Source organism: Kogia breviceps, chromosome 6, assembly GCF_026419965.1.
Source record: "Kogia breviceps isolate mKogBre1 chromosome 6, mKogBre1 haplotype 1, whole genome shotgun sequence".
Taxonomy (NCBI): Eukaryota; Metazoa; Chordata; class Mammalia; order Artiodactyla; family Physeteridae; genus Kogia; species Kogia breviceps.
The window spans coordinates 53,202,564-53,224,051 of NC_081315.1; the positions used below are offsets into that span (position 1 = coordinate 53,202,564).

General features: G+C 37.4%; 1 protein-coding gene across 1 annotated transcript; it reads left to right on the forward strand.

Moving 5' to 3' along the window:
- Positions 1–744: 744 nt before the first annotated feature.
- ENAM (enamelin) lies at positions 745–14,562 on the forward strand. Its single transcript, XM_067036247.1, is given in 11 exon segments — positions 745–798; positions 2,638–2,706; positions 2,836–2,880; positions 3,330–3,371; positions 5,077–5,352; positions 6,359–6,425; positions 7,424–7,427; positions 7,862–7,910; positions 11,722–13,435; positions 13,438–14,440; positions 14,442–14,562. Coding segments are annotated over 11 exon segments (3,444 nt in total).
- Positions 14,563–21,488: the final 6,926 nt, after the last annotated feature.

Consider the following 21,488-nt stretch of genomic DNA (forward strand, 5'->3'; position numbering starts at 1 on the left):
CTTTCTGACAAGGAGGAGTCTTTTTATTTTAAGCCTTTTTGGTACAGAACATGACATCTTCATGAAGAATTTTTGTTTTATCATTAATAAACAAATGTGTCTAGCTTCTTGAGATCTCCCTAGCTTTAGCAACTTGTAGTCATTTCCACTGTAGACCATTAAGAATATATTTCAAAGACAGGCTAGAAAAGTTCAAGTAAAAGTTGTTTTTTATATGTTGGAGCTTCTAAGTGGCATTGGGTGAGTATTAGAGATTTTCAACATAATTAAGATAGTTCCAAATAATGAACTTAATTCATAGATGTTGGTTGACTTCCTGATTGCATTCTTTGATGTTTGTTGATAATCAATTTTTGCACAGTAATCTTCTGATAAAACTTTAAACTTCTTGATTTAGTTGGTGTATTTATTTTTCTTATAAGCTTTCTTCCAAACTAATTAGATCTCATTTAACACTGGGCTTTTGTACACGTCCCCATTGAGCATTCAAGTTTTGTCAACATTGCACTAAATGGATCTCAAAATACAGTGCCTGGGTCATTTTCTCTCTGATTTAGCTTTCACCCTATACTCTTAAAGCAATAGCAGATTAAGCTTGAAGAGAGTTTGAAGACTCTCTAATAAAGGTAGAGCTGAAGCTTTGCTCTCAGTTTCTTCATTTATTTGTTTCATTTCTATATTTGAGTTTCTTCTCATGCAAAATCTATACTTTTCGTAAAGGCTTATGAAAATTTTGGTGAAAAAATGTTGCTGCTGCAGTGCAGGCATGAAGCCTCATCTCCTAAGCTAGATAACTTGGTGAGTATTTTCATTTATTTTTCCTAATACAAACAGATCACATATGGAACTAAATATTGTCAGAAGTACATTTGAGAGGATAAAACACTATTTAAATATGTCAGAAGAAAAAAGAGCATCTGAGACTACAGACGGAATGTCAGAACTAAGAATTTACATAGTCATTGTATTCCATAACAATCATTATAATTTTTTTAAAAAAAACAGCTAAGCATAGACTTTTATCCAATCATGAATTTTTAGAGATGGAAGGAATCTTAAAGTCATCCAACATCATATATTAATTTTATAAAAGAGAAAAAGAGTGACATTTTATATTTACAAAACAAAAGACCACATGTTCCTATATAAGTGTGTAGCATTATCAAGAATCTCAGTGTCTGCTACTATAGAAATTAGATGGATGATTAAGCAAGATAGAAATTAAACATACAAAGGTTACCCCAAAATCTCAGGCCATAATCTGAGAAAGTAGATTTAGGAAAGCATTCACCAGTATTCTCCTTATTAACTTCCTTGTGTTGTTGTAGCCTATACTAAGCACACTAGTTTCAGTTATTTTTACTTCTCTACAATGCTATGATTCTGAAAATCTTTAATTGGTAGGAAAGACATTTACATATTACTGCTTCCTTTGTTTAATTACACTCTCCCAATTTCTCTGATACATAAAAGGTAACTGGTTAAGCCTACAGTTTAAGAAAATGATGAAGTGTCCTCTAGTTATATTGCTTCTGTGGAAAGCAAGTAGAAGGGTGAGCATTCACTCAAATCACTACTAGGTACATTTCATGCCCAGAAAATGAAAGAAGAAACAAAAGGAATGAGCAAATACTGGTGTCTATATCCTGGTTACTATGCTAGGAATTGTCTTGCATCTGATAAACCATGAAAATACATCATTCTGATTAAAACCTTTATTTTTGTCTATTGCATATGCAAGTGGAAGAGTTTTCTTAAGGGGTTACCCAAGTAAATGCTTTAGAAGAAACTTTGTTCAAAGATGTAAATACAAGTATTAATTATACAAGCCTTGCATAATTAACTAGAGTGGGATAAATAAAATCCATGAAAACAATCTCCAAACTTCATATATGTCTATAGTTTCTATTTTTTCTCTATGTTTAATCAAAGTGTCTAACAAAGAGATAAATTTATAGTGTTTCTTATTTTTTCCCATTTCTTTTACCAGACCTTGAGCAGAAGTGATTTGTAAAAAGATTAAATAATAACAACAATAATAATAGAAACAACAATAGCGGAAAGAAGAAAAGCATAGATTCTAAAATATTCCCATGTATATAACAAGCCTTTTTATAATGGAATGTAGTCTATAGCACCTTAGAAAGTAGCTCAAAGCACTGATTTTGGATTGTCCCATTACTGGGACTGAGATTATCCTGAACAGTGCATATAGTTAGACACTACTATGACTTTCTAAACCAGTCTAGCAACTAGAAATTCAAAATCACCAACATTCATATTTTTCAAGATAAACTCCTAATTTCTAATTTTCACATTCCAGTGCTATGAGCCATCTTTTCAAGCATCAATGTTTTCTCTGTCTCTCTGTCTGTCTCTCTCTCTTTCTCTCTCTCTCTCCCTCTCTTACTTTTATCTTTCGTTTTTAACTGACCCTTTTGGCAGCTTAGAACAGTACCAGGTAATAACTATCTAATAGTTTCTTAATGTAAAATAAACATGGCAGCAGAAGTCCCTTTCACCGTGTATATCAGTGTTCTCCTTGACAGGCAGGTGGGCTAGTGCCTGGATAAGCACCAAGTGCCCGCAGCAGAATTATTTCACAGTTCAAAAATAAAATCCAGTTTTGTATTCCAGGTACCAAGTGGAAAAATGAAGATTCTCCTGGTCTTTCTAGGTCTGCTTGGTTATTCCATTGCTATGCCAGTGAGTATTAAAAAAAAAAAAAAAAATAGGACTTTTCTTTATGTTCTATTGTTGCACAGCTTGGGGACAATTCCTGGGCTTATTTCAATTGATGTTCTGAATTTGTCACAAATATTCTCTCACTTCCAGATGCAAATGCCCCGAATGCCTGGATTTAGCAGTAAAAGTGAGGAGGTATGTATGTTCAGTCTCAGGAGAGCCATTTTCCAGAGCCCTGTCCTGAGAGTTCATTTAAAAAGAAGAATATTAGGGAGTTCTCTGGTTGCCTAGTGGTTAGGATTCTGGGCTTTCAATGCCAGGCTCAGATTCAGTCCCTAGTCAGGGAACTGAGATTCCACAAACTGCAGGTGTCACTAAAAAATAAAAAATAAAAAGGAGAATACTGGAAAACTTTGATATATAAAATTTCTTGTGAAAGAGGTAGAGAGGCTCTCTACCTCTTAAACTCTCAAATCATAGTGCCATAGAAGGTTTATAAATTTTATTACTTATTTTAAATTCATGCATAACTAGTAAAAGACATTATGACTGTTATACCTAAAAATCAGAAACTTACTTCTTGTGATTTTATTGAATAAAAAATTTTCACTTTGTGCCACATAAATGGATTCCTTTTGTCAAAGATGATGCGCTATGGTCACTTCAATTTTATGAACTCCCCACCTGTAAGTTCTGCTTTATATTATTTCTAATGATTTCTCATTTATATACAGATAGTTATAAGGTTTGTCTTAGCTAATAAAGACACCAATCATTATTCACAAGTTTTAATTAACCATTATAAGAGTTTCAAGGAAAAAAAATTATTTCACCTATCCCCTTACACCAAATTTTCTTCTTATTCATTAATATTGTACTTTCATGTAGATAAAAAGCATTTATTAAATACACTGCTTCTTTATATCTGTGATAAATTTGTTCTGGGAAAAGACTACACAAGATATATGTACAAATAATGAGAACAAAAAAATAGCATAATACTGGGAGGGGGATAAAGTTTTATTTGGATTATCTTGAAGGATAACACTAAAATTATGAAATAAGTTTTTGTCTAAATTTTAAAATTTAGCTTATATTTCCCACTATGTGCTAACTCTTAGAACTAAGTAATAATGAACGTATTATCAGTTGAATCTTCTGGCATAATTTTTCTGAAAAAATTGTATGATAGTACAATAATACTATATGCTACTTTTGACTTTTGTAACATGATCATGAGACCCCTTGGGGGGAAAAATCAAGGACTTCATCAATTTTCCCTTAATCTTTTTCATTTAAGTCATTCTCTTTTAAAGCCACTCACCTAAAATCATCATTGTCAATTTTCTCATCTTTATCTTTTGATAGGCCCAAATTTTCAAACTCTCATTCTCAGTTTTAGCAACTTTGCCAGTGATTTGATATTTTTACCAACTTAATTGTCATGAAATCCTACATCTTATTGCAAGATTTGCAATTTCATCTTCCATCAATCCACATGGCATTTGCACGGTATTGTGTGTGTATCATCCATAGACAGTGAGAGACTGATTAATGAAGCCTGGAGACAGAGACTGGTGTTAAGTCAGAGAGGGAATGTTTGAATGGGAACTACTGTTGTAAGAGGTCAATTCATACATTAGCATTTGCAGATTAGAACTACTTTTGCTTCCCTGCCAACCTTGTGATTGTGGAGATTTTCATAATGAAAACGGAATTAATGACCATTCACCTGTAATCGAGAAGCATAGGTCCCATATAAGGATATTTACACACATAAAATTTTTACTCTTTCTCATTTTGTTTTTTAACACTTTAACTTCCTTTGTCTTCTTTTTGCTCTTTCTCCTCTTCATCCAGCCTGTAACAAGTCACAGGAATTTTGAACTTGATATCAACTCCTCTGTAACTTGACTTGTACACTTCTTACCTGAGTCAGGGCTTCAGAGTTAGAAAATTATAAGCTGAATTCTTTAACTGAAATTTCTCACCTAATTCTGCCTTTTTCTTTGTTTCATTGGTTTTCTGAAAGACTGAAATTCATTTCTGGAAGAAAACATGTAAAGAAATGCTAGCTAGGGGGGTAAGAGGGAGGTCCAAGAGGGAGGGTATATATGTATACATATAGCTGATTCACTTCGTTGTACAGTGGAAACCAACACAACATTGTAAAGCAACTATACTCCAATTAAAAATATAACAAAAATAAAAAGTATAAGAGAGCCTTAAAAAGAAAAATGCTAGCTAAAGAGCTTCAAGCTTCCATTGTTGACTTAAGCTTCATAGGCTTTTTAAGATCCTGGACTGAGTTTCAGAGACTGACAGAAGAGGGTGGGGAGAGCTGGAGTACCAGCACTCATGTGATTTCACTGTTATTTACTACCCTTGCAGATGGCACACCTGGGTCCCTTGTATAGAAATGGTATGCAGCTCCCTCAGCTCTTCCTGCCGTACCAGATGCCCATGTGGCCTCAGCCACCAGCCAGCAAGAAGCGCCCACAGAAACCTTCATCTCCCTCAGCACCCAAACACCAGAGCAAGACTGATCAAGCCCCAGAGACCCAGAAACCCAACCAGCCTCAACTAAAACAGCCCCTACCAGAGCATCCTTTAAAGCAGCCATCACCCACCCCAACTCAGCCCCAAGAGGAAACCCAGACACCTCAGGTGAGGCTTGCTCAGCAAAATTGAAAACCAGAGTCATAAATGGCCTCAGAGGGCTTCGGAGGGCCATGCCACCCCCACAAACACACTTCCTCCAATGCTCCTCAACACGGATACTGCTATGTACAAAACAGAATCATTAGTTTGGACACTTTCTTCCAAGGTGATGCTGTCACCACCTATCCAAAACTGCCTGGCGAGTCTATTCTAGCCTTCATTTAATGAAAAATTACCCAAATACTGTTGAGAAGCTCCTTTTAAAATACAGAGTCAACAGGGTATAAACATGAGCACCAATAGAAAAGTCAGGGAACAGAGATTCAAATTCTACCCCAGCCCTTATTAGTTGTATGATCTTGAGCAAGTCACCTTGCCTTTCTAGGCTCCAGGTTCATCACGAGTAAATAGAATGTTCTCTAAGTCCCTTCCAGATCTATGCTTTGATGATCTAAAATATTGCTCTGAAAGTTAACACTGTTTACAGGACTTCAGGATAGCATAAATGTAGTCCTGACTTAAAGCAAGAAGACAGGCAGATGGTTGCTCAAGATCTCATCCATCATGGAGCTTCTAAAATGTTGTCTTGAGTCGATTAGCCTTCATTATCAGACCTATTATAGCTGTAGAGAATACAAATTTGAATGAAAAGACACTCCTAGCTTTGAATCCTGGCTTCAACCATTTACCAGCTCTGAGATTTGGGGCAAGTGACTCAATTTCTCTGAACCTCAGAATCTTAAGTGAAGTGAGAATCATAATAGCACATATCTTCTACAGTTATATGAGGATTAAATAAGTTTACTAGTATAAAATTCTCAGCACATTACCTAGAACATACGTGCTCAATAATACTGTTATTATTATCATCCCTGCCCTTAAAAAATTCACAGTTTAATGCAAAGGAAGATGTAGACTTCCAAGTTCCAAATAATTGTCTTTAATAAGTTTGTTTCATTTTTCATCTACTCATCTCATTTCCACATCACTCTGATTCTTTTGTTCTTTCTAGGCATTCCCACCATTCGGCAATAGGCTATTTCCCTATCAACAGCCACCATGGCATGCTCCACATCTGAGTTCTTTTCCTTTAAACTAGAATTGAAAAATAATATTAGCATGTTGTATCTCACACTAATTTGAGTTCATACATTCTAAATGGAATGCCATATGCCAATCAGTAGAGAATATGAAACAAAATCATCACATCAGTAATCATGTAGGAAAAAAAGAATTTTTAAAATGGATTTTTTACTCAAATTGGTGAAATGAACATAGCCTAAATCATCCAACACTACTACTAACTTAGATAATGAATTAATTTCAAAAGGTTGTGCTCCTTCACTATTATTCCTCACCCAAGAGATGAGAAAACACAAAGATTATCTTCATTTAATGTAATGGGGAAATTGGGACAAAATGGAGTTTGAAAACCATGATTAGACTAAGATCTTTCCATAATATCTACTTATTTCTAGACAAAGATATTTCATTGTAAAGAATCTTGCAAAATAATAATTATAGGAATCCTTTAAAGGTTAAAATCATTAAAATAAAACAATGTTGAAATTGCATGACAAACATTTAAAATATGAATTGCAAAATAAACTAATTGAACTATACAGAAATATTAATGGTCAGTTGCAGTTAAACTAACAAAAACAACAACAATAAATATCTGATGACTCTTTATTTACCTATGGCATTGGTTTTTCTTGTCTACAACTCTGCAACCAAGAAGGCTTCTTATAACCAAGGAACAATTCATTTCAAGCAGTAAAAGTTTCTTATTTCTTTTTCCTTATAAGAGTGACATCCTTTTTACTGGCAATACTGAACTAAGAAAATGAAGGCAGTACCAGGTAAAGATTTAAAAAGGAGATGAACATGATTCTCTTGATGAAATATCTATTAATCTCATCTATGTAGAACTTCTGTGGGAGCTGAATTGCTTTTTGAAACTCGCCCATTATGCTTTTCTCAATCCTCCTATGAGCAGAAACCCAACCTCCTAGTTTGATTAGGAAAATAAACCTTGGTTTTGACTATTAAAATATTTTAGTAATAATCCAGGAAGGATTGTCAGTTTGTCACCTTAAATGTAAACATTCAAAAAATAACATCATTATTTAATCTCAATTATTAGATATTCTAATATAGATGTTTGGATCCTAATAGCACTCAAATCTGTGTGTGTTTGTGTGTGTGTGTGCGCGCGCATTCATGTGTATATTGGTGATGGGGCAGGAAGACTGCCAGGAGATGCAGCCACACATGGTATTTTGCGTAAGATAACCTGGGACCCAGCTGAAGGCTTTGTATTTACCAGAATACACTGATGGTTATGTCATAATTATTATTAGCTAGATTTTAAGAGCTAATGACTCAGAAGCTAAAAGCCACCAACAGTGCTAACACTGACTTGAACTATTTTTTTAAATCTTGAGTTTTACAATCAAATGGCAGCATAGAAAGTGGTTTTCTCTGTGTTCATTGTGTTTTTCACCTTTCAGAGGGTACCACCAGGTTATGGACGTCCACCAGTCAGCAATGAAGAAGGTGGGGTAAGTACAAGCAAAGCTACATTCCTCATTAGGAATTACAATCTGAAAGTCTCTGCTTTTTTTCATCCCTATCTAATAAGAAAGTTAAAATCCAACACATGAACCTGTAGCTCAAGCACCCGTGATTTTTAAAAAGTGAAACCAACCATGCAAGTAATCTAAAATAAAATAAATGTGATATATCATTTCTCCTCTACATGTATAGAAATCAACCTCTCTCTCTCTCTCTCTCTCTCTCTCTCTCTCTCTCTCTCTCTCTCTCTCAGAAGGCTAACTTACTAACCTTTCTTTGCTCAAGGTTGATGCTGGACTCTAAACAGTGATGGAACAACTAGTCAACAGGAACGAAGTAAATCTATCTCAGAATGTTATCCCCAGAAGGGAATTAAGTAATCATCTAATGACCTCATTGTACAAATAAATTGAAGCCAAGAGAAGCTAAATTACTATTCAGTTTTACCTACTAAGTTAGAGGATAAACTGGACCCAGAATCCAAGTGTTCTGATATCTTATCCAATGGCTTTTTTAGCACACCACACTAGGAGAGAGGCCAAATGCAGTGATACACTATTTAAATATTCTAGCAATGTGTCATCAAAAAAAGCCATTGTAGTGATTGTGGCACAGTACCCCACCCCTGGAGCATACTTCCTCTTTTTCCCTAAATATGTGATATGTCCTCAGTGAAATGTGGAAACCTGATAGTTCTAGGGGGAGGGGCTGAGGGGTGGGTAGTTAAAATAATGACATTGAAAATTCCTATTCAGTAATGGCATAAGGTGCTTTCAGATATATAATTGTGAGATAATCCCAAATGGTTATTCAGATAAATGTATGCCACCTGGAAATGGGCACTTCAATTTTTAAAAAAATTTTTATTGTGGTATAGTTAGTTTACAATGTTGTGTTAGTTTCAGGTGTAGAGCAAAGTGAATCTGTTATTAATATGCATATATCCACTCTTTTTTAGGTTCTTTTCCCATGTAGGCCATTACAGAGTATTGAGTAGAGTTCCCTGTGCTATACAGTATGTCTTTATTAGTTATCTGTTTTATATATAGTAGTGTGTATATGTCAATCCCAGTTTTCCAATTTATCCCTCCTCCTCCTTACCCCCTGGTAACCATAAGTTCATTTTCTACATCTGTGACTCTGTTTTTGTTTTGTAGATAAGTTCATTTATACCTTTTTTTTTAGATTCCACATATAAGTGGCATCACATGATATTTGTCTTTCTCTCTCTGACTTACTTCACTTAGTATGACAATCTCTAGGTCCATCCATGTTGCTGCAAATGGCATTATTTCATTCTTTTGGACATTTAGGTTGCTTCCATGTCCTGGCTACTGTAAATATGGGCACTTCAAATTTTTACAAACATTTCATGAGAGAGTGAAAGAGGATGACCCAGGCAATTAGCATAGGTATTAACAAATCTGCATTCCACCTCTCCCAGACACTGCCTTGATTTCCTGCATGCTGTGCAAGACATAGCCTCACCCATCCATCTCTTTATCTCTATCCACAAGTAGGGATAAAAATACTTTTTCTTCAGATTGTATTTTTTTTAAAGAAAAATTAAATGACCTAAATGCCACATGTGTGTCTAACAAACATACTAACTGACACTGCTCATGATGATTGCATCATTCATTAAACAAACATTTATTAAGCACTTCCCACCGTGCTAGGTACTGGGGAAAACAAAGATGAGAAGAATGTTTTCACTCAAAAACTTCACATCAAGTGGGAGAATCCCAGAAAAATAAGCAACTGAAATTCAGTGGGATAATTGTTAAAGCAGAAGCCTATACTGCTGTGGACACCTGAGAGTAGAGCCTAATTCTGCCTAGGAAAACCAGGACAGAGAAGGGAGCATTCAAGCTGAGTCCTGAAGATGAATCAAGTTCTCCAGGAGGGATAAACATATAGGCAAAGAGAAAGTTCAAGAAGCCACGTGAAGAAGCCACGTGCAAAGGCACTGAAACACAGAGTACTCAGAGAACTAAAAGTAGTTGGTTTTTTTTTTTTTTTTTTTTTTTTTTTTCGGTACGTGGGCCTCTCACTGTTGTGGCCTCTCCCATTGCGGAGCACAGGCTCCGGACGCGCAGGCTCAGCGGCCATGGCTCACAGGCCCAGCCACTCCGGCATGTGGGATCTTCCCGGACCGGGGCACGAACCCGTGTGCCCTGCATCGGCAGGCGGACTCTCAACCACTGCGCCACCAGGGAAGCCCAAAGTAGTTGTTTTTTAATTACTATTTATTGTATTAAGAACACTTATCATGAGATCTACCCTCTCAACAAATTCTGGAGTATACAATACAACATTGTTGCCTATAGGTACAATGTTCTACAGCAGATCTTATTCATCTTGCTTAACTGAACCGTTAAGCCCGTGGATTAGCAACTCCCCATTTCCCCCTCCCCCTAGCCCCTGGCAATCACCATTCTACTCTTTGATTCTATGAATCTGTTTTAGATACCTCATAAAATGGAATCATGCAGCATTCATCTTCCTGTGACTGGTTTATTTCACTTACCAAAACGTCCTCAAGGTTCATCTATGTTGGTGCATATTGCAGTTTCCTTCTTTTTTAAAGTCATTGTGAATAGTGCTGCAAGTAGTGTGATTTACAACTGCATAAAGTACAAGGGGGAGGAAATGAGGCTGGATATAATTGTTATGGGCCAGATGACTATTTAAAATAATAATTATTATCTTTATTAATATTATATATTATTATTATCAGGCACTTAGTAAGTAACAGGCACTGAGCTTTATATATGTTACCTTACTTGATCCTCATGATAACCTATGAGGTAGATATTATTTTATTATCTCCATTTTACAAAAGAATAAACTGAGGTTAGCCCAGAGTCATACTATTAGTACCAGTGGAATAGGAATTTTAACCAATATTTGTCTAGAGCCCCACTCTTTGGCACCATGCTTTGTATGTTATGCTCTGGGTTTAGAGTTTGTCCTGTAAGGTAAGGGCAACTTTAATTAATATTTAAGGAGGAAAGTGAAAGAACTTTCCCACATACTAACCCCCAACCTCCACTACTCTGATGGCAATGGAGAGGCAGGATTATAGGAAAGTAAAATTATATCCAGAGTAACCAGTAAGAAAACTGTTGCAGTAGTTCAGGGGTATTGGGGATAAAGGAGGAGGCGACAAAGATGAAAGTTTAGATTTTATAAGATTTGGTCATTAATTATCTGGGGGAAATAAAGGAGAGAGTGGAAACTTGGGAAACTGGGTAGATAGTGGTGAATTCTGCTTAGATATAGAATATTAGAGAAAGAGGTTTTGGGGAAAATGAGTCCAGTCTGGGTACATTCAATTGGAGATACTCATAAACTCTTTAGTGACGCAGTCTTGCTTTCTCAACCTCAGGAGAGAATCATGTGCCAGAGTTATGGCTTTAGGAGTCACTGGCATGTATCTGTATTGAAAGAACTGGACTGCAATAGATTGATCAAAGCAGGTGTGCAAAATGAGAACAGAAGAATAAGGTGGATAGAGGATGGAATCCTAAAAAAAAAAAATGAAAAAGAACTTAGATATAGAATCCAGGCCTAGGAAGAGAAAACTGAAAAGTAATGGTCAGAGAGTAGGAGTACCAGAAGGAAGAAGGGTCATGGAAGCCAAGGAGGAATCAAATTTCAAGAAAGAAAGCATAGCCAACAGTGATTTTAAAATTATGTGGCCAATAAGATTTTTACTATTACTTTTAAAAATTCCAAGCAGCAGCATGATGGGAAACAAAGAGTAATTATCAATTTCCATCTTCTTCCCTACAGAATCCTTACTTTGGAAATTTTGGATATCATGGATTTGGGGGCCGTCCTCTTTATTATTCAGAAGAGATGTTTGAACAAGATTTTGAAAAACCCAAAGAAAAAGATCCTCCTAAAACAGAGAGTCCAGCCACTGATCCTTCGGCTAATTCAACAGTTCCTGAAACTAATCCTACCCAGTCAAATGAACACAATCCCAGAGGGAGTCAGGGTGGAAATGACACCAGCCCAACAGGAAACACTGTCCAGGGGTCTAACACTGTGAGCAATCCTACAGCTCAAAACAGCCCTGCAGTAAATGTTTCAGGCCAGGGAGTTCCAAGAAGTCAAACCCCATGGGGACCAAGTCAGACAAATATTCATGAAAATTATCCAAATCCTAACATCCGAAGTTTTCCTGCAGGAAGACAATGGCGACCTACTGGCACCGCTATGGGGCACAGACGTAATGAGCCTTTTTACCGAAATCAACAAATTCAAAGGGGTCCCCGGTGGAACTCCTTTGCTCTGGAAGGCAAACAAGCAGTTCATCCAGGATATCCAATATATCGCAGAGCTTATGCTTCCACTGCAAGAGGCAATTCTCCCATTTATGCAGGAAATCCAGCAAATTTCAGAAGAAAGCCTGAAGGGCCAAATAAATACCCTGTGGGAACCAATGCTGCCCCTCTGGGTCCCAAACATGATACTGTTGGCCACAATGAAAACATCCAAAATCCAAGAGAGAGGCCAGTAAGTCAAAAAGAAAGAATAGTCATTCCTACAAGGGATCCAAATGGCCCCTGGAGAAACTCTCAAGACTTTGGAATTAATAAATCAAACTATAAACTGCCTCATCCTGAGGATAACATGCTAGTCCCAAATTTTAATTCTGTTGGTCAACGTGAAAACTCTTATTACCTGAGAGGAGATTCCAGAAGAGCTCCAAATTCTAATGGACAAACCCAAAGCCAGAATTTGCCCAAAGGGATTATTTTAGAGCCAAGAAGAGTTCCATATGAATCAGAAATTAATCAGCCAGAATTAAAGCACAGTATATATCAGCCTGTGTATCCTGAGGGATTCCCTTCCCCTGCAAGGGAACATCTTCCTGCTGGAAGAAATACTTGGAACCAACAAGAAATCTCTCCACCTTTTAAGGAAGATCCTGGAAGGCATGACCAACACTTACCTCATCCTTCCCATAGCTCTGGAGGACGTGTTTACTACCCTGACTATAACCCCTATGATCCCAGGGAAAACTCACCATACCTTAGAAGTAATACATGGGCTGAAAGAGATGATTCTCCCAATACAATAAGGCAACCTGAAAATCCACACTATCCCATGAATACTCCAAACCCAAAAAAGACAATCCCTTATAATGAAGAAGACCCAATAGATCCAACTGGAGATGAATCTTTCCCAGGACAAAGTAGATGGGGTGTGGCGGAGTCAAGCTTTAAAGGAGACCCAACAGTTAAGCACTATGAAGGCAAGCAATATAACTCCAGTCAACCAAAGGAAAACCTTCCCTATTCCTTAGATAATCCATCAAAACCCAGGGAGGATTTCCCTTATGGTGAATTTTACCCCTGGAGCCCAGATGAGAATTTCCCATCATATAATACAGCTCCTACTGAACTACGGCCAGTGGAGAGCAGGGGCTGTTATGCTAATAATGCCGTTGGACAAGAAGAAAGCACTATGTTTCCTTCTTGGAACTCCTGGGACCACAGATTCAAGCCCAAGAGCGGAAAGAAAGCAAGCCATATTTTAACAGAAATTTCTGGGATCAGCCAACAAATTTACACAAAGCCCCTGCTAGTTCACCATACCAGAAGGAGAACAAGCCTTATTCCAGTAACTCCCCAGCTGGGCTTCAGAAAAATCCAATATGGCATGAAGGTGAGAATTTGAATGATGGCATGCAGATCACTAGGTTAAATTCACCAGAGAGAGAACACTTGGCTTTCCCAGACTTAATTCCTCCAAGTTACCCAGCAGGTCAAAAAGGAGCACATTTATTTCACCTAAGCCAGAGAGGCCCTTGCTGTGCTGGTGGCTCCACAGGGCCCAAGGACAATCCACTTGCTCTACAAGACTACCCTCCATCTTTTGGTCTTGCACCAGAGGAGAACCAAGACACCAGCCCTGTGTATACAGAAGACAGTCATACTAAGCATGCAAGATATACTATCTCCCCGACAAGCATCCTACCTGGCCAAAGAAACAGCTCAGAAAATAGACTGCATGGAGAAAGTCAAAACCCAAGTCCTTTCAGAGATGACACGTTCACTCTGAAGAGGAACACACCATGTTCTATAAATCAGTTGGGCCAAAGGGGAATTATGCCCTTTCCCGAAACCAGTTCCCTTCAATCAAAGAATATACCTTGTCTCAAAAGTGACCTTGGAGGAGAAGGAAACATTTTGGAACCAATATTTGAAGGCAACCAGCTCAATGAAAGAACTGTTGATCTTACTCCTGAGCAGCTTGTTATTGGTACACCTGACGAAGGTCCCAAGCCAGAAGGAATTCCAAGCGAAGTGCAAGGAAATGAGGGTGAAAGGCAGCAGAGACCATCTAGCATCCTACAGTTACCATGTTTTGGCTCCAAATTAACAAAGTATCACACCTCCAGCACTGGAACTCCATCTAGCATTGGAAGGCAAGGCTCATTTGATGGGGATCCAATTATGCCTACTGAAATTCCTAACTCACTGGCTGAGTTAGCTACCAGGGCAGTTTCAGAATATAAATGTAGACCCACTTAATGCAGAGGAACACACTCTATTTGATTCTCTTCAAGTAGGAACCAATCCACAGGACCAGGTGCAAGACTGCTTACTATTTCAGGTCTAGGAATTATCTCAATCAAGCATTCTTTGGGGAAGGAAAATACCTGCTATTCTACTGTGGTTTCCAGACATTCTTCCCCCAAGGCTTGATAAGTATCTCACCCTCTTGGCGATCCTTAAGTTTTTCCCCATTCCAGCAATAGGAGGTTGGGGCTCTGGGAGTTGCTAGATCCAGTATTGTCACCAATTAGCACAGTATTTTAAAAGAAAACAAAAACAGGAAGGCTATGACCACCACTGCCTTGAAACTTGGAAGCCACTTGTCTGGATTAGTTTCCCTTTGCTTGCCGATTCTTCCTTTTTCTCTCAAGGTTCCATACATGCAAAATTGTCTGATTTTGCAAGACAAAAAAGCAGGTGAATTTTCCATTTTATGTATGGAGATCTATACATCAATATAACCCTAATGCACTGTACTTTTTTTTTTTCTCGTGTTGGTCTTTGTCAGGTTTTTTTTTCCTGGTTAATATTCTCTTTTGGAATTTTTTCTTCTACTACCTCTTTCTTTACCTTTATCATTTCCTTTTTTATCTTCCTTCCTTCTTTTCTTTCTTTCAACCATTCTATGTTTAGCTTTCTATTTTTTCCTTCCCCATCTTTCTCTATCACTTCTTATATAATAAGCTATCTTTAACCACCACTAGTCGTTACATCTACTTTCTCCATATGTCTTCCTCTCTTTTCACCTTCCTGTTCTGTCTCCCAATGTATCACTTGTCAATCAATCTCTTTCTCTGACTCTATTCTTCCCTTCCGTTTCTCTCTTTTCCCTGCTATACCATTTGCATATCTTAAGACTGCCCATCTCACTCCCTCTTTGTATTTACTCTAAATTCTATCCCAATTTTTCTCTTGGTCCAGCCTAACCATCATTGTAGAATGTATTATGGAAACAGTAGACACTATTACCTACTTTTATTTTTAATTTTCTTATGGCCTTTACCAGGTAGACACAGCTCAGCCAGAGGAACATATTCAAGAAGAATGGGGGAAGAGAGAATATTTACCCAGAACTAGTAGCCTGGAGACAAGACTTAGGAAGGTAGAGAGGGAAGGACTCCCCCTCTTCGACTGAGCATTGGATAAAAAGAGTAGGACTTGCCATACCCCATCACCAATTCATAATCTGCAGGACCTAGAGAATATATTGCGGGTAACACTATCCTAATCAAATAAGAGAAACAGTGGTTAATTTCTTTAGTAGCCCAGTATAAGTGATTCTACTGGTGTATGCTACTACTAACATATAGACTTATTCTTCATGCCCTGGTAGAATTATTCACAGACACACTTCCTTTGTATCTTGATTAAACAGTGTAAATTATTTTGTAAAGTAGATATTTCTATATTGCCTTGCTTAGAATACATCTAGGTATTTTGTTTTTACTAATGGCACTTCGGCCTACTCTCTGTATATTCCTTCCTAGAGAGGAAGAATTCTCTGAATTATCTAGAAAGTTACTTTTTAGCTCTTAGGAATTTATTAGGAGAAAATTTCCTGGGACAGATTTCACAAGAAGATCTCAGACATTTGAGAAAATATGTTGAAAACTTCCTGAGGAAAGGATTCTTGTCCTTTGAGTCTTCTCAAGTTCCTAGCACAGTGTCTTGCACATAGTAGATAGCTTATAAATATTTATTGACTGACTGGTTTTAAAACAGCTTTTGAAGCTCCCACAAAAATAGCACAGTGTGCTTGTCCTGAGGGTAAACCATCTGGGATGCTGAACGAGCCACCACACTCTGTAGCTTTACATATTCAACAACATTTGCATTGTAGAATCTCAGGGTAAGAAGGGATCTTAGAGATAGATTACCTAGGCCAATCCACTAGTTGCTTAAATCCACCACCGCCACCACCAGATTTTAATCACACACTGAAAAATTATTAACTTATTCTATATAAAACTGTCTCTTAAGAATTCTCATCAAAATAAAACTACATTGTTATGTTTCATTACTATTTTCCAAATGATTTTTAAAATCTAGATATGAATACTCTCACTGTAAAATACTCATTCACTTCAATCAAAATGCATGGATCATATATTCCTTTTGGCAGATATGTCAATGTATCTTCATCTACAAGGCACCACAGCTTTAATTTATCATCTGAGACCTCTGTAATGTAAAATATAAAAGCACAGTGGGACAAAAATATCTACTGAATTTGAGCATATAGAGTTAAGAAAAGGGGGGAGGAGACATCCCTGTAGAAAATGACTCTTCATCTTACCACCACAGGTATTCTTCCATAAACCTGGATACCAGGGCTAAGTTCCTTACAATAAGTAACTTATTCTGTGTGCCCTTGCTAAGTTATTCATTAAGCTTTTAAAGTCAGCTCTAAGATGAAGGTGCATACAGTGGGGATGGCAGGCCCTGAAAGTGATCCCCTCTTGTCTCTAGTGCCCCCATCCCACCACCATGGCCCTATTTCTATGATGCATTCCTATGTTTAGTGGTCATCACCTGCTGATTCTAAAATGGCTGGATATATTCTGGTGATGACTCCAGTTGATAAATTAAAGAAGAAAAAAATAATATCTGAGGATGACAAACAAAGGAAATAATCCAGCAAAGCTAACACACACTTGCCTTATAAGCTTTTCTGTCTCACAGCCTATAACAGATTTCTCTAAGGGGTGGTTGGGCCTTGATCCAGTTAGCTGGAGGAAGTCCTTTATTTTTTCACTTTGAGCAAGAAGCAAAATAGGATGATGAAATATAGGGTCCAACCACCTCTGAAAACTCAGCCTAGTAGCCGTTATCACAGAGATTCTTCCCTGGCTTTTTGGATCCCCTGAACATGATTTATTTTAGTCACTCATATCAGAGTCTTAAATTTATATATCTTTAAAGAAAATTCACAAGACATGCCATGTGAGTTACTTTTATCATTTGTTTTGACATGACTCTGCCCTCACTTAACCTAGTCTCCTTTGGTCGTGACCTGAAGGACTCTAAAGAAGATTCATCTTGCCTTCAAGAAACCAAACTTTATTTCTAAAAGCCAAAAAGGGAACCAGAAATGTAGGACTTGAAGTCAACAGCTCTGTCCTTCCTTCACAAAACCTCAAAGGTTTCACTGTGACTCAGACCAAGTACGCAACTAAAACTCAGAAGAAAACTGCACTTGATAGGAAAGAGGTAATCACAATTTCATAATGGGTTATAGCTATTAGTTTTGTCCACCTGTTCTTCCATGCCTCTGCACCTCATCCCTAGCCCAATAACATCAGCCACTGGATCTTTTTCTCTCCCTTTGAATTCATAGCCAATAAACAGGATTCAGCTGGTAACAAACAGAATACCATGCTGAAAGAGCAGAATTCTCCAAATAAAGGAGCAAACTAAGCTGTAATTCAACACAGGTGTAATTGTGAAATAGCTGAAGCTGCCCTCAATGCCCCATCACCTTCCCAGTCAAGGTCCTCTGCTATCACAGTGCCCCATTTCATCTCCCTGAGGACACAGCACCTGCACCCTCCATTTCTGTGCTTCATCAAAATGGGACAGTAATTTCCTCTGTACTTATCCAAATAACCATGCCTCATTCTTCCCTGCACTGTATACAGCAGATATTTGCTATGGTTAACCTGGCAAAAATATTCCTTCTCAAGTGTTGGTTAATATGTAGTCCTCCCAGATCATCCACCATGCCCTTAAAGAGTGAGTCTAATCATGGCATGCTACATCAGAGTTTCTTGAGCATTAACGTGCACATGAATCTTATTAAAATGCAGGTTTTTGATTCTGTGATCTGGAGTGGGGCCTGGAATTCTGTATAATGAACATGCTCCCAGATGATGCTGAATCAGCCAGTTGGTAGATCAAAGTTGGAATGGTGAAGTGCTAGGCTATTTCCTGTAAGTAAGGGGTAACTGCACACTCACCAGAGAAGGAACAGAAAGGTCTCGACCACTGAAAAAACTGAGTATCACCAATTTGAGGGGATTTATATAAATGAAGCATGTAAGTGACAGGTTCGATGCAGAACACAAAGAAAGAGGGGTAGGCCAATCCTGTCTCTATTCCTACATGTATGTTATGCTTCCTCGTGTCTCTTTGCCTGGCTCATGTAGTTCTAGAAAGTTCTACTTCCATCCATGAAGGCCCTATTCTGTTAATATCTCCTCCAAGATTACCCTAGCCCTAAGCTCTCCAGCTTCCATGAAGGCTCACAGCACATTGTTCTTTATATTTAATCACTCACTGTCTTATATCATGTGCTGATTTTTTCCTGTGTTAGTTCTACCTGTAGAAGAGGGAAGAAAACTCCTAAAAAGGGAGGCTCAGTTCTTATTCATCTCAGGTAACTATCACTCACAGTAACTGGCCTTGTGCTGAAGACAGAGTAGATGCTAAATAAATGTCACTTTTTCTTTAAATACATTTTGTAAATGGATAGAAATTTAGAATTTCCCAAATTTTAATATAATTGATTAAAAATGACAATAACAATATTTTTCTAGTTACCAAAATACATACTAATTGTAGAATGTTTGGCAAGTGATAAAAAGTAAAAGGTAAACAAAAATAACACATAATCGCACTAGCCAATGTTAATTTAATACTTTGGTCTATTTTCTCTTTTATGTGTATAAAGGAGGGAGGGTCTTGAAGTAATTATTTTATAAAATAGCCTACATTTCCCTCTTCATGTTATATAAGCAATTTCCATATAATTAAAAATACTTAAAGCTGCATGTTTGTTGTCTGTAAAATATTCTCAAGTATACACTATATTATCATTCCCTTCAATGATGGACTTAAAGTCTCTTATGAATTTTCACTATAATAAATAATGTTGTGATAAATATATTTATTCCTCTTTGTCCATACTTCTGATTACTTCCTCAGAAGTGGAATTACTGGGGGAAATGGTCTGAAAAATGTATTTTAGACAGGATAACACTGAATGAGATCATTGGCTTTGGAGCCTCACAGTCTGGATCCAATTATCAGTTCTCCATATACTATTTGTCAAACCTTAATAAGATTACTTTATCTCTTTGTATCTTAGTTTCACGATTTGTAAAATGAAGACAATGATTATTTCACAGGACACTTATGAGGACTAAATGAAATGTGTTAAAATGCATATGCATTGAATTTCATAAATCAACCACTAGGTGGAGATGGAGGCTTATAATTCTAAAGTCGTGGTTCTAAAGCAATTCCCAGGCAGCAGCAGCACCGGGGAATTTTTTGAGACCTGCAATTTCTCCTGTAGCATCCCAGAATTACTTAAATCAGCATTTCTGAGGGTGCGGCTCAGCAATCTGTTTCAATGAGTCCTCCAGGTGAGTCTCACACACATTTAAGTTTGACAATCACTGATCTAATACGTGTTCACATTTTTCTCTGATTTGCTGCCTAAGCAAAGAGATGAGCCAAAAGACAACACACATTATCAACTGTAATTTACAGAAGGTTACTGAAAGCTATAAAAGCTGTGTTAAGTGATATACATACATTATGGAATGTATGCTTATTTTTATGATAGTTATTTCATGAGATATTTTATGAGATAGTTATTTTTACTCATTTTTCAACCTTACATTGAATAAACTTGCCCTTGGTGACTTGTCATTTAGTCTCTAAGTAGAGTATTCCAAGCTAGGCCATGGATTTAACCACTATACTACACTGCCACCCCAAAGCCTGTCTTAGTATCTTTGCCACACTCAATTATCATTGGTTGGAACAGCCCACGGACCTCACACAAACACAAAGACAAAGGAGAGGTTCCTTTCACAGTTGCTTCATCTGCACTGACTCCTCATGTATCCCTGTTAAATTGTCCACTTAAATGTATGAATGAGACTAACAGGAAGGCTTTAATCACTCTTCAGTAACTCATTTAAGAGTCACCTGCTACTCTGGATTTATACTGAATGAGTTAATGCTTAATAAAGCACTTAAGACTAACACCTAGCACTTAGTATAAGTGCTAAATTGTTATCAATATGATAATTTTAGAGTTTAACTGAACTTCTGAAAGAAGGAAGACCCGCAGGACTTTAAGTTTGCAGTCCTCTTCCAGCTGGCATTTAATGAGGCAATAATACTGGCATAGGGCTCTCTCCTACAAGAATCTGCAACATGGTACCAAAAACTTTTTTTATTGGGTATGCAGAGAAACTAAGGCAAAGATGGGAATACAGTAGAGGAGCCTCTTCAGAAACAGTCTCCCCCTAAAAGTTCTCATCACAAGGGAAACAAAATTTGTACCTATATGAGGTGATGGATGTTAACTAAACTTATTGTGGTAACAATTTCACAATAGATAAGTATGTGAAGTCATTCTGCTGTGCACCTTAAAACTTATACAAAGTTGTATGTCAGTTATATCTCAATAAAATTGGGGGAGAAGTCTCCCATAAATTCTCAGAACACTTCCAAACCTATTTCTTTGCTTTACGTGACTCTGCCAAGTGACTGTGATTATGCATATGTCTTGTTTCCTCAACTAAGCTGTACTCATATTCATTCATTCAACGCATATTTATCGAGCTCCTCTATGTGCCAGACACCCTTCCCAGTGCTGGGGATACATCAATGGGCAAAATAAAAATGGCTGTGCTTGTGGCGCTTACACATTGTTGGAGGAGACACCATAAACATAATATGTAAGTAAAATGATATAGTCTGCTAGAGGGTGATAAGTACATGGGGGTGGAATAAACCAAGATAGGGAACAGGATTTGCAATTTTTTTTTTAAGTAGTCAAGGTGAAGATTGTTACCGAACTGAACTGGGGTCCAACTGAGCAGAGGTCTAGGAAGTGAGTGGCACTATCTTGAGGGCACTTATCACAGATTAATCACCAAAAATCTAGCAGAGTTCCTTGCATGTGGTAAATATTCAATAACTGTTTACTGATTAAATAAAGTTCAAATTCTTGGCTAAAACCACATACCAGAT